The sequence below is a fragment of the Balaenoptera borealis genome (genome assembly GCF_965194805.1).
Source record: "Balaenoptera borealis genome assembly, chromosome: 1".
Taxonomy (NCBI): Eukaryota; Metazoa; Chordata; class Mammalia; order Artiodactyla; family Balaenopteridae; genus Balaenoptera; species Balaenoptera borealis.
The window spans coordinates 173989004-174001613 of NC_138860.1; the positions used below are offsets into that span (position 1 = coordinate 173989004).

At 46.8% G+C, this 12610-nt stretch overlaps 1 protein-coding gene across 1 annotated transcript; it reads left to right on the forward strand.

Moving 5' to 3' along the window:
* The first annotated feature begins 1383 nt into the window (after positions 1-1383).
* On the forward strand, positions 1384-6968 carry STMN1 (stathmin 1). The gene is made up of 5 exons (XM_082366999.1): positions 1384-1489; positions 3092-3164; positions 3667-3839; positions 5831-6022; positions 6452-6968. The coding sequence occupies exons 2-5, from the start codon at positions 3152-3154 to the stop codon at positions 6521-6523; spliced, it is 450 nt and encodes a 149-aa protein (XP_082223125.1). The 5' UTR covers positions 1384-1489; positions 3092-3151; the 3' UTR covers positions 6524-6968.
* Positions 6969-12610: the final 5642 nt, after the last annotated feature.

A 12610-nucleotide genomic window follows, 5' to 3' on the forward strand; every position in this document is an offset into this window, starting at 1 on the left:
TTCCTGGTCCTCCTCACATGCTAAGGGAAAACCACTTAGACTGGGGGCGGGGGAGAGGCCGACCCCACACAAGGACGATTGTTGGAGAAAATGCTGCAACAAGCATATTTCAGGCATCAGTGCATTGCTAATTGTTTGCTTTGTGTGATGTGTCTGCTGCCTGTATGATCCAGTTTTCCTTGTCTCAGGCACCTCTGAATTGTATTTAACTCCAGCATATCCCTAGTGACTAGCTGGACATGGGGAGTCTTTAAATTAGGACTCCTGTTTCAGCAAACTGGGTCATGTTTGTTTCTTGGTTTGGGGAGGCGGAGCAATAAAATGAAGGTGTCCTTTTGCCTAGTCGGGACCTCAAAGCAGGTGCTTTGGTGGAATGACCACCACCGAGGACAGAGCCTTGGTCGGGGGAATGGGAGAAGGGGCTTGGGAACCATGTTCATTTTATTTATTTTTCCTCTGGCTTTTCTGTGGTAAGAATGAGGCTAGTCGTTCTAAGATAGCCAGGGTCAGACCAATTTCCTTTGTGTATCTGCTGTGCTTCTGATCTATCCAGGGCAGGGAGAACCGTGACCTTGTGGCTTCTTTTGTTTTGATTCTTTAAAAGGGCCCCCACCGATCCGAGGAACACGTGCTTCAAGAACAAAAGCGACACTTAACTGCAGTCTGTGTAGTAGTCTAGAACTGCTATTGCGCTTCCTTCCCTATCATCCGGCAAAAGGCTTGGCAGAACAGATGGGAGTCTGCATTTAAGCCGAGTGACTTTGTTAGACCAAAGGGGATCAAATTCCAGAGCCTCTTGCTTTTCCCCCACAGGTGTCTGGTCACCAGCTCAGGGACCCTAATATGGTAGCGAGAACTCACACAGTGAGTTAAGGGCCACGCCCGTGCCCTGTTAGGGCTGAGTGGGTTAGAGATTATGATGATGTCACAATACAGGTGACAGATGGGGGCGTCGAGTGGCATTGTCCTGTCACAAGGGCTTGGGCGTCTTAGGTGGCGGTACAGGGTGGGGCACCGAAGGGGCAATGCGCTGTCCGAGTGCTGCCCTTGGGGCGACGTGGGGCAAGTGGCTCAACAGACGCGGAGTCCAGGCGGCCACCGTCTGAGAGGTAGAAAGGGACACTGCCCCGCCCTTTTCCTAAGGATGGGAGAACTGGTTCAGACCCAGGCAGGGTCACCGCATCCCCCTCTTCCGCGGCCAGACGACCGTCCCAGCCCCCGGCTCACACCTGGAGACACCGCCAAGAAGCCCTCACCCCTCGCATTGTCCTTCTGTCCCGCCAGCCTGAACTACACTTCCCGAGGTGCTCCGGGGTCCCCAGGGGCGGGGCCCACTTGGGCTGTGGGGGGTGGGGAGGGGCCGGCACGTGCCGCCGCTCTCAGCCAATGCGGAGCCCTGCGGGGAGGTCACGTGCCGCTGTTTGGCGCTTTTGTGCGCGCCCGGGTCTGTGGGTGCTCAGAGTGTGGCCAGGCGGCTCGGACCGAGCAGGTGGGTGCGGGGTTCCAGGAGGAGGTGGTGGCGGTGGCAGCGGCGGCGGCGGCTTGCAGGCTGGGGGCAGCGAGAGGGACGCGGCCGGAGGGAGGGGCAGGGTCTTGGCAGCGACCCCTTGCTGGAGGGCGGCGGGCGGGGCCGCGGGCCCCAGAGGGGCTGGCGGGCGGGGATCTCTCCGCTTTGTGTTTGGCTCGGGCGGAGCCTCGGCTTTGTCCCCGCTCCCCGGGGGCGCGGCTGTGGTGGGGAGGGGGCGCGGCCTGCTGGGCGAGCTCGTTGCGTTAGCCCCGGGATGTCGTCGAGGAGACAATAGGGGGCGTAGGCCCTCGTTTGGCCCCCACCTTCCTCCAGGCGCGGCCCCGCTGGGGTCCCCATTGTCTGAAGGGGCGGGGCGGCGCCCCCAAGGAGCAGCGCCCGAGAGGCTGACACCCCATGAGAGCGCTCCAGTCCTCGCGGCGGGGGGCGCGGACCGCTTGGGTGGCGGCAGATTGGAAGTGAAGGAAAGAGGTGGCGAGCCGATGGCGGGGTACCCCACGGTTTCTTTCCGGGGACTGCCCCACCCGCCCAGCTGCGGCGAGGGTGGGTGCCGCCGCAAGGTGTTTTTGGCGGGAGTTAGGGGGGGCGTCCGTACTGGGCGAGCCCGGGAAGGGCGGAGTTACCCGGATAGGACCGTTAGCCCCGCCTATCCCGCCCCTTCCCACGCGCGCGGGCTCCGGGGTGTTGTGAGTTCGGGGAGATTCGAAAAGGCGCGGGGAGGAACGGGGCGGGGCCAGGGGCCGGTGTGTAGGGCGTTCTCTGATTGGCCGGGGGCGGGCTGCCGCTTTTGCTCGCCTGGGCCAGGGCCACGCCCACCCTGGGTCTGGTGCTGAGTCTAATGCTCCGCAGGGGTTAGACCGTGTTGCTGACTCGGATTTTAAGTTCCAGCTGTTGAGACCCTGTATTCCTACGGTTTTGGTACTAGTCTGGGGTCTACAAGAATCATGACCTTTAAAAAAAATCAAGGGATGTAGAATTTTTCATGAAAAAATTCTATGCAAGGCAGCAACTATTGTAACCTAAAACCTAGAGGTTCATAAAACTAATTAATGTTACCAGCTGTTGGACAAGGAGCTTAAACCGCAGGAACAATGGGAGTTCGACATTATTGGTTAATATTAGCTTGGGCGTTTTGTTTTCCACATGGCAGACACAGACAAAGCAGGGGTGGGTATTTCATTTGCACAATGAGTTGTAGGCAGTGTTAAGATGGCTCCGGTCTCGCTAGGCGTTGAACCTGGAATATCTTCTCACCAGAGGGAAAATATAGGGGAGGAAAAAATCTTGTGACTTAAACTCCGTCTAATTTTAAAAATATAAGTATTTTTTAAACAGGCAAGCTCAGTTAACTTCATCTTCTGCAACCAGCGTTCTATTCAATTCAGATTTCCCAGTGTTTGAGTATTTTATGGATTTTTATAATTTTCTAGTTAATGATGTCTTATTTAATTCCACAGTAGTGATTTTTCTGACATTGATTTATATGGATGTGATTTGAGGTCCCTTTGAATCGATGGCATGGAAATGCAAAGAAATTGATCGCATGCTTTTGAAAATCGTTTCCAGGGTTTTCCTTGATAGTGGATTGTGTAGAATACACTGCCAGTCTCTTGTCTTCTGTTCACCATGGCTTCTTCTGGTAGGTAATCTATTTGGAAAATCCGAAATTGTGATGGGCTTCTAATTTTAGAATAGGAGATGGCTCAAGTCTTAAGCTTATAATTTGGCACTTGTGTTTTGGTTTTACCAAAAAAAAATATTTTATAAATCAGAGTAATTAAAGAAGAAAAAATTATTGTTACTTGAATGTACTGAGAGCTCATAATTAATTGGTTCGTTATTAGATGATTTGGCTTGGTGTAAAGCAAAATGTGAAGTTTTGCATAAGTCTTTGTTTTGTTCAGGGAAATGATTGTCAAATACTGATACCTTAGAATGGTATTTATTAATCCAAAAATGTTGAGCTTTGTTTTTCTGGGAGGTGGTATTTAGATAATAATTTCTTGCCTGTAAACACAGCTGCTTCATCAGCCCTAATTCTATCCATTAAATTGATTTGGTTTTTAGAAAACGGTGGAACAGTTTATTAGAATAGGAAAACTCCATTTTTCTGACTATATTATAAATATGATCAAATCCAGATATCCAGGTGAAGGAACTGGAGAAGCGTGCCTCAGGCCAGGCTTTTGAGCTGATTCTCAGCCCTCGATCAAAAGAATCTGTCCCAGAATTCCCCCTTTCCCCTCCAAAGAAGAAGGATCTTTCCCTGGAGGAAATTCAGAAGAAACTAGAAGCTGCAGAAGAAAGACGCAAGGTAAACATCAATTCACAGAAAACAGGATATTTATTAATGTAATATGGCAAATCTGTTTTATTTTTATAAGAGGAGGAAAACAGAATTGTAGCCAGATGGTGATTATAACTGTGTGAAAATTACATATGCCAGTGGTGGGAAGAAAATACCAGCCATCATTTATTGAGCTCCTGTTGTGTACCATCTCCTTTACTTATATTCTTCTTTTCTGCAGTGACCCTAGAGGGTAGGTGTTGTCTGAGATACTAGATTAGAAAATGGTCTCAGGAATGTTAAGTCATTTTTCTGAGTCATATAGCTAGTGAGTATTGGAGGCAGAATTCGAGCCCAGGTCTGCCTGAAACCAAAGTTCATGCTTCTCATGCTTTCTTTTTGAAAAATAGGTTTGTTGGTGGATGATTCTTTTTTTGTCTCTTAAGGTTTTGGGTTTTTTTGTTTTGCTTTGTTTTTTGGGTTTCTGTGTATGTCTGTGTGGTTTTCTTGTTTGTTTTGTTTTTTGAGAGCTGTACAATAAAAACATTTTAAATTGCTAGTTATATGATTGTGTTGCTCAGCTGGCATACTGGTATTGTGGCAGCTTTTATCTAAGTACTTCTATTATAAAGTAGCTATCTTTAAAAAGAACTAGTCAGAAAAGTCAACAAATATTAATATGCTTGTTAGAGAAAAGTTGAGAACCACAGAAGTTTATAAGTAGGAAATTAAAAGTATCCATTATCCTACTTTGCAGAAATAACTGTTGTTAACATTTTGGTGTATTTCCCTCTATTCAACGTTTCATTAAGAATTTTACATAAATTCTCATTTAGTCCCCCTTTCCAACAACCTTGTTTGGGGTAAGTGTGTTTAATTTTAAAATTAGGGAAATGAAGGCACAAAAAGGTGAAGTAGTAACCTGCCTATGACCAACACAGTTAGTGTTTTGAAGTCGGGTACTTGTAACCACACACATACAGTTTGGGCCCCTTTTTAAGCTGCTGTAGCATGTGCTGTGCACCTTTTGGTGCTGCATGTTTTATGTATGTATGCTGACCCACTGTCGAAATGGAATTATTTCCCCAGGAAGAGTGGCTGTGTTTGCAATGGTGTTTCATCTCCCACCTGCTCTTCTGTTTAGTCTGAGTTGATGGAGTTTGATGGAGTTCACGTAGTTTGAGTTCATGGAAGAGATGTAGCCGAAGGCTGGACAGAGACTTTTTTTAGGAATCAGTGCTGGCCCTGTAGTCATTAGTCTGTGCTTTACATAGTAACTGGCTAAATATAGTGAAACTCTTATCACGACTGGGATTTTGAAGAAGAGAATTAACAGAACCAGTGGCAGATGCTCTGAAGTTTTCCTGCAAGTTGATGCTTCCAAACACATTGGAATCTGTTTGGCAATAAGCTATTCTGAGTCTGTTGAAGGAGGCACACCGTGGTAACAGAGCTCCAGTGGTCTGGAATTTAATGCAGCTTCCACAGAAAAAAGCTAATAAGCTTTTCCTTGAAACAAATCCTCTGACTTAAATAGTCATCTGGAGGCTTAGTCTTAAATTTCCTGTCATTGCCATGTATTTTCTTTTTATCAATATGGTTACATTTTTTATAATGACCTAATTTTCTTTAGGTAGAAAGAAACTACCTTTAGTTTCTTTAGTAACTTCAGGGGTTCTGAAGTTAAAAAACCAAAATTCTTTACAATAAAGTGCCATTCCTAAGTGCATGTCACTCAAGTCACGTTGATACCGTTAAGCAGTAAATCTTACGAATATTTCCTTAAGGAATAATTGGGCAAGAATCTCTGAACAAATATGAGCAGTCTTCCAAAGTAAATACAAACACTAGAAAAAGAATATCATTTTCACGGTATTTTGATATGGATAATTCAGGTCCTGACTTCAGTATTATTTAAAGAGATCTAATTTTCTATCTTCAATCTTCAATAATTTCTTTTGTGATTTTTAACTATGCTAAATTAGCCTGTTAAATTAGCCTGTTAAATTTTTTTCCAGTCCCATGAAGCTGAGGTCTTGAAGCAGCTTGCTGAGAAACGAGAGCATGAGAAGGAAGTGCTTCAAAAAGCGATAGAGGAGAACAACAACTTCAGTAAAATGGCAGAAGAGAAGCTGACCCACAAAATGGAAGCCAACAAAGAGAACCGAGAGGCGCAAATGGCTGCCAAACTGGAGCGTTTGCGAGAGAAGGTTGGTGTCTCTTCCTGGCTTTGTGGGGCTTAAGAGCTTGAGGTTTAATACAACAGTGAAGTGGCTTGAACTCTCTGCCTTGATCACATGTGCTTGGTGTCTTTGTCATCAATTTTGGGGTCAACATGTTAAATCAGAGGCATCTTATTTTAAATAAGAAGGAATATTCACCAATTTCCAGCATAATTGCACATTCTTTGGAAGAGCAGTAGAAGGCTGAATCATTAGGTTCCATGAGTGACCCAGGAAGTTCAAAGATGATGTCTTAGAACTCTAATTATGTGATTCCCATAATATATAATTATATAATAATAGTATATTATTATGTATGTTATATAACATACGTACTGATGCTGATTTGGGCCTCTTGGGGGTGTGACCTGGCAGGCTTTTTTTACTTGACTGATGATATATACTATTTCTTTACAGGACAAGCACATTGAAGAAGTGCGGAAGAACAAAGAATCCAAAGATCCTGCTGATGAGACTGAAGCTGACTAATTTGTTCTGAGAACTGACTTTCTCCCCCTCCCCTTCCTAAATATCCAAAGACTGTACTGGCCAGTGTCATTTTATTTTTGCCCTCCTGACAAATATTCTAGAAGCTGATGTAGGACTGTATAGGTAGATCCAGACTGTATGATGTTGTTTTAGGGGCTAAAGGGGAGAAACTAAAAGTGTTTTACTCTTTTTCTAAAGTGTTGAAGTCTTTCTAATGTAGCTATTTTTCTTGTTGCATCTTTTCTACTTCAGTACACTTGGTGTGCTGGGTTAATGGCTAGTACTGTATTGGCTCTGTGAAAACATGTTTTGTGAAAAGAGTATGTAGTGGCTTCTTTCAAACTGTTAGATGCTGAATATCTGTTCACTTTTAAATCCCAATTCTGTCCCGATCTTAACAGATGCTACTGTACTTGAATGGTTAATAAAACTGCACAGTGCTGTTGGTGGCAGTGACTTCTTTCTGTCCAGGTAATAAATTGTCCAGTGATAGAGACCCTCCTAGCTTATATTTGTTCCAGATGGGGCCTTTAGGCTGGCGGAAATACCCAGTACACACAATACTGCGAGTTCTCTGCCCAGGAGTTTCTTGCTCCAGAGTTGTATGCATTGTCTTCTTCCACAATGTCACTTTGTTGTGATGCCTCGGCTCCGATCAGCTGTTATGATAGTCTTTCAGATGTTTATTGGCAAACAAGCATTTTTTGTTTCTGTGCCCCCATTAAAAAGGCAGACTGAAGGCGCAAATGGTGTTTCTAGAGAACAGTTTAGAGAAATCTTAAGATCCTAGTTAGAGATATTTGATGGTTTATTTGCTTTATGTTACAGCTGGGGGTGGCGTGAATCCTAATGCTTTCCTGCCATAGGAGCCATTTCTCAAGAATCAAAAGAGTAGTAAAACCTTGTGTACCACTATAGCAACCCTTATGAACTGATAAAGGGAACCTTATTTTCTGGAGCAACATTGACTTGGGTGGTGAAGGTTGGCAGTTGCTTCAGCTTGTATCCAGAGGCTACAGTATTCACAGTTGTCAAGGATTGCCTCTCAATTCTGGGAAAGCCTTTGGCAGCTTTCCTAGGCTATTTGGGAAATAGCCTTAATTACATATGATTATTTGCTTCTCAGACATCTGTGGAAAAGCTCTTGGAAGCCACGCTCCTTTAGTGAAAGTTTCCAGGATGACTGCTAATACTGCAGTGGGGTCTGCATGTTGCCATGCTTATGCCTCTGCAGCTCTTGATTTGGGTTTTACCAAACTTATAATAATAGCCTACCAACCTTTCTTCTATGTTGTTAGGATTAAGTGAGAGTGTGTGTGTGTGTGTGTGTGTGTGTGTGTGTGTGTGTGTAGAGCACACTTAGAACTGTATTTAGTATATATTTAGCACTATATATAAATAACTTTTTAACCAGAGGCTAGTGAGTGAGCTAAGTGTATACTCTTGAGGTAGAAATGACTATGAAGCTTTTGTATGCCTTGAATTGACTTACAAATTTACAAGGTGATCAATTGTAGGGGTTCTGAAAGAAGGCTGAATTTAAAGAGTCATGACCATGTAGGGCAAACAGGAAAAGGATCAAGTGTAATTCAGTTAATGATGGCAATACCTGAACACATAGGCAAAGGTGAGGCTTGTGTGCATATAGTAGGTATTAGAGGTTTTCATGGGGGAGATGGTGCCTCTGGGAATCTTTAAAGCACCAGTTCTGAGTAGTTGGGATATAAAGATGGCGTGAAGATGGAAATTTGGAGTAATGATACAGTTAGCAGTAAGTTTTTGTTTATATGGGACATGTAGGCTAGGGAACAGAGATCAGGAAAAAGCAAGAAGAGGGTCAAGATGGGCTTGAGGAGAGATCCCCCAGTTAACAGCCAACCCCACGGTGGCCCTGACTTAGTATCAAAAAGTGGTCCTGAGCTCCCACTTTGTGACAAAAATTGTCACAGGGAACTGAAGAGGATGCATCTTACCCACAAAATCAGACGCCCTGGCTTTTCTATTTTACCTCTGACCTTTGGAGAGGTACTAGTCCTGGGCCTCAGTTTTCTCCAGGATAAAATGAGAGGATTGAACTAGGTTAAGTAATTTCCATGCAAATTCTTTGCCTATAATTTGGAGAGAAGGAGGAGTGGGGGTCCAGGAGCTTCTGGGGAGCGTCTGTCTGTGCTTTCCTGGGCCCGGGGACTCTCTGTCCTGTCCTTCGAGTGAGCAGGGCCAGCCTCTCCTGGCAGGACTTCCGTCATAGGTTGGGCTTGTAAGGCCAGAGTGGTTTGACTGCAGTCTGGGGGCTGTCACCACAGAGCACACTGTTTCCTTTGACTTGAGTGGAAAATGAGGTGTGTGCCTTCTTCCTGAGGCTTTTGTGTTTGGACATGGTGATTGAGTGGCCTCAGCAGAAGAGAGAGGTTTGAGGGATGAAGAAAGCCCTTAAATCCACGTTTAACAAGCTGCTAGAGTGTGCCCCACATTGAGCTATGTGCTAGCGAAGAAAAATGAGATGGGGTCCCAGCGCACCTTGTGCTTGTGCATGAAGCGGGCAGGAGGGCTGTGGAACACTTTGCTGAGAATACGGTCTCGACCACATGCTTGTACTTGGCCAAGTGTGTTTTGGTGGTTTGGTGGAGAGTGTAACCACAGGCGTCGGTGGTCTGGAAAGCTTAATAGAGGAGGGAAGACTTGAGCCAGTCCTTTGAGAAGTCAGATGTTCACCCAAGCATGCACTGATGAGCACGCACTTTCTGAGAACCTGCCATGGTTACTGGCTCATGGCAGGCTCTCATTCCCTTTATCCGAAGCAGTGGGGCTTTAGAACACTGGGAGTGGTAGTGTTCAGTGAACAGAGCCATTTTGAGGGAGAGAAAATGGAGGCAGGGGCAGGATGAATTGGAGAGAAGGCGGTGGAGACCACAGCAGGAGGCTGTCTCAGCAGCACGGGGATGAAGTGATGAGCGTCTGAGCTGGAGGGGGCCCCTGGGCTCTGGAGACCCCACACCAAGGAACTGGGAAAGTTACTGCTGACCGTGGGCGACGGGAGGAAAAATAAACGCTCCGCTGCTGACTGGGAAATGGTGGTGCCGGTCCTAAGCTACTGAGGGTTGAGCGGTTACTTTCAGGCATTGTTATGTTGTCTCCTCAGGTCCAACTCTGTGAGGTAGGTGCTGCTACCATCTCCATAGTACAGAGAAGTAAACAGATTGAGGAAGGTGAAGTAACTTGCTCAGGGTCTGAGCTGGAAAGGGTCTAACTGGAGCAGTCTGACTCCAGGCCCTGCACAGGAAGGGGGGCTGCTCTGGCAGCTTGGCATCCCCTCTTGTCCTGAACAATTCCCCTCTGCCCCAGATTCAGCCAGTGATACCACCCTCAAAAAGACAATTAATGACCATCTTCTGTTATTCTGGGGAATAAAGGTTTTATCCCCCACCCACCAGCCTTTTATAAAGGTGTTCCTTTCGACTGTGTGGATTTTTCTCCCAGTGGAGAGTTCTCATTTCCAGTGATGTTTTAGCACCCCATATAACTCTGTCCTCCCAGGTAATGGTTTGACCACCTTACCGTTAGTTTGGCTTCTGAATCACTGTTGAAAGTGATTTGTTTGGGAACAAGATAAGGCCAGGCTCCTTATAGAGGAGATTCCTCCTTTGGACGGGAGGCTGGATTAGGTGCCCTGGAAATTCCCTTCCACATTCAAGACTAGTTGCAGGTCTTCTCTACCTGGAGATCAGGGACCATATCTTGGCCATTGAGGATCCCTCCACTGAGCTGAACTTCAAGGCCCCAGAAACATTGCTGGCACTTAAGCCTCTTGCCTCCTCTCTCTTTGCCCAGGTCAAATAGAAGGTCCACAGTGTCCCCATGGCTGAGGCCCCTGCCAGTGGAAGCTGGTGTTCTGCACTTCAGCGGCACCAGGAAGGTTTTCTGACTTGTTTTACACAGGCACTCAGATTTGTAAAACTTAGTTGCAGGGTTTGATAAGCTCTGAAATGCAGCAACCTCAGTGGAGGGCCTCTGGCCCATAGTGGGAAATGCCTAGCTTTCTCCCAGTGTGGTCAAGAGCAGTGCCTTCCCTGTCCTTGGGCACCAATCCTACTAGGGGCCAGTCAGCTGTGAAATTGATCCAAGGGGAGAAGAAACAGGCGGGAGATTGGCCAGATGCCCGTGGCCGCTACAGCAGAATGGTGGGTACAAGGAGGACTGAGCTCTGGGGGTGCAGCAGTCCCTGGGCCTGGGTTTCCAACCTGTGGCCTCCCACTCCCCTCTCTGGGGAGAAGCTGCAGTATCGCTGGGATTGGGGGAGCCTTGGAGGGTTTCTCTGCGAAGCCTAGGCTCCCTCTTACGTGGTCTCACAGCTCTCTGTGCTTCATGGCAGCGGCTAATAATTATTTGCATGATCTCAGTGGATCCCCAGAACAACCCTATGACATTTTCATGCCCATTTCACAGGCAAGAAATGAGGCAACTGAGACAGGTTAAGGTATTTGCCCAAAGTGACATAACTGGCTAGGTGTGGAGTCAGGAATCTAACCCAAACTTTTAACCCCCATGCTATGCTGCAGCTCCTCATGTTTCACCAATGAATTCATTATCATGCAATTATTTATTTCAAGTGTGTCTCTCTAGTTAGAAGGAAGCATCCCCCAGAGCAGGAACTGTGCCTGTCACATCACTGGATCTCCAGCACTGAGCTTGGCACATGGTGGGAGGTTAATATGAGCTGAATTATGAGTGGGTGGTGACTCCTCTGGGCACCTGCTTTGTTCTTGTCCTGTGTGGACCCCGTGGGGAGTCAATCCGATTTTCTAGAAGCAAAGACTGGCTCTATCCTGGCTTTGCAGACTGGCCTTGGAGGTGCCCAATCTTAAACAGCATCCTCCTAGATCCAAAGGCGCCAACTGGTGGCCTGCAGCCAGAGTCGGTCAGCAGGCATGTTGTCTTCACCCCATGCTGTGCTTTAAATTTTTGAATTAGTTGACAATTAATTACACTTGAAAATGTGATTTCAGGCTTATCTTGAAAAACCAGAAGATCTGGCCACCCTGGGCTCACAGTCCCACCCAGCAAGCTCTGGGCAGCTGCTGCCCCCTTGAGGTGGGATGTGGGCTCTATAGCTCTCCATTCCTCTGACCCACCCACTTCTGTCCTTAAGGACCGCAGCCCCAGGTATAAATACAGGCCTAGAGTTTGCAGTTCCTGACATAGATGACAGACACTTCGTCAGTCAGCCACACATTTTTTTTAGGTCAAAGTCCAATCAGTACAAAAGGATATATAAAAGTGCCACTCCTTCCTAACGTCCCCCAGCTCCCCTCCTGGAGGTCCCCGAGTCTCCTTCCACAGACAGGCTGCACCACTATGACCACAGTCACCAAACACTCGAGGGCACCTCTTATAGGCCAGACACCAGCTGGGCATCAGAGTCACATGGCACTTTTTCAAAATACAGAGATTCAGGACCCTCATCAGACCTTTGGAGGTAGACTTTCTAAAATTGGAGCCCAGGTGTTTAGATCTTTCAAAAGCCCTCAGTATTTTCTGTTGCTCAGCCAAGCAGAGACCACTGTACTCAGATGCAACATCCCAAACATGGGCCCCTCTCTGGAGTACCCCACAGTCTGGTGGAGATGGGCCCGGAACCCCAATCATCAACGCAGCTGCTCAGAGTTGTGCAGAGAATACCCTGCACAAGAGCTCCTAGCCAACGCCTGAAATCTGGCCAGAACCGCAAACCAAGGCCTACCGCACCCCAGAAGAGGAGGCACCACTTTCAAATTTTCCACGTCAACCATTCAATGAGAATACAGGGAGATGTGTGCAGGGTGGTCTGGGGGCTCCTCAGTTCCACTGTGGGCCCAGGATGACTTCCTGTAGGAGGTGATGCTTGGGCCAAGTTTGCTATAGGGGTTAGATCACAAAGAAGATCACAGTTCTACCCTGTACTTCTCTCTCTCCCAGTTCACCCCACTCCATCCCCTACCTCACAATTCCCTATGCTTATCAGGGGCCACAAACGGGAAAAAGTTATTAATAATGCACATCAAGAAGACCCTGGGAGACAGACTAGGGTGGAAGAAGGGGTCCAGGCATAAT

Bases quoted from the DNA above. Each gene is read 5' to 3' on its own strand.
- STMN1 (XM_082366999.1), top strand. The intron at 3,840-5,830 runs GTAAACATCAAT...ATTTTTTTCCAG, and splicing joins CTGCAGAAGAAAGACGCAAG to TCCCATGAAGCTGAGGTCTT. The intron at 6,023-6,451 runs GTTGGTGTCTCT...ATTTCTTTACAG, and splicing joins TGGAGCGTTTGCGAGAGAAG to GACAAGCACATTGAAGAAGT.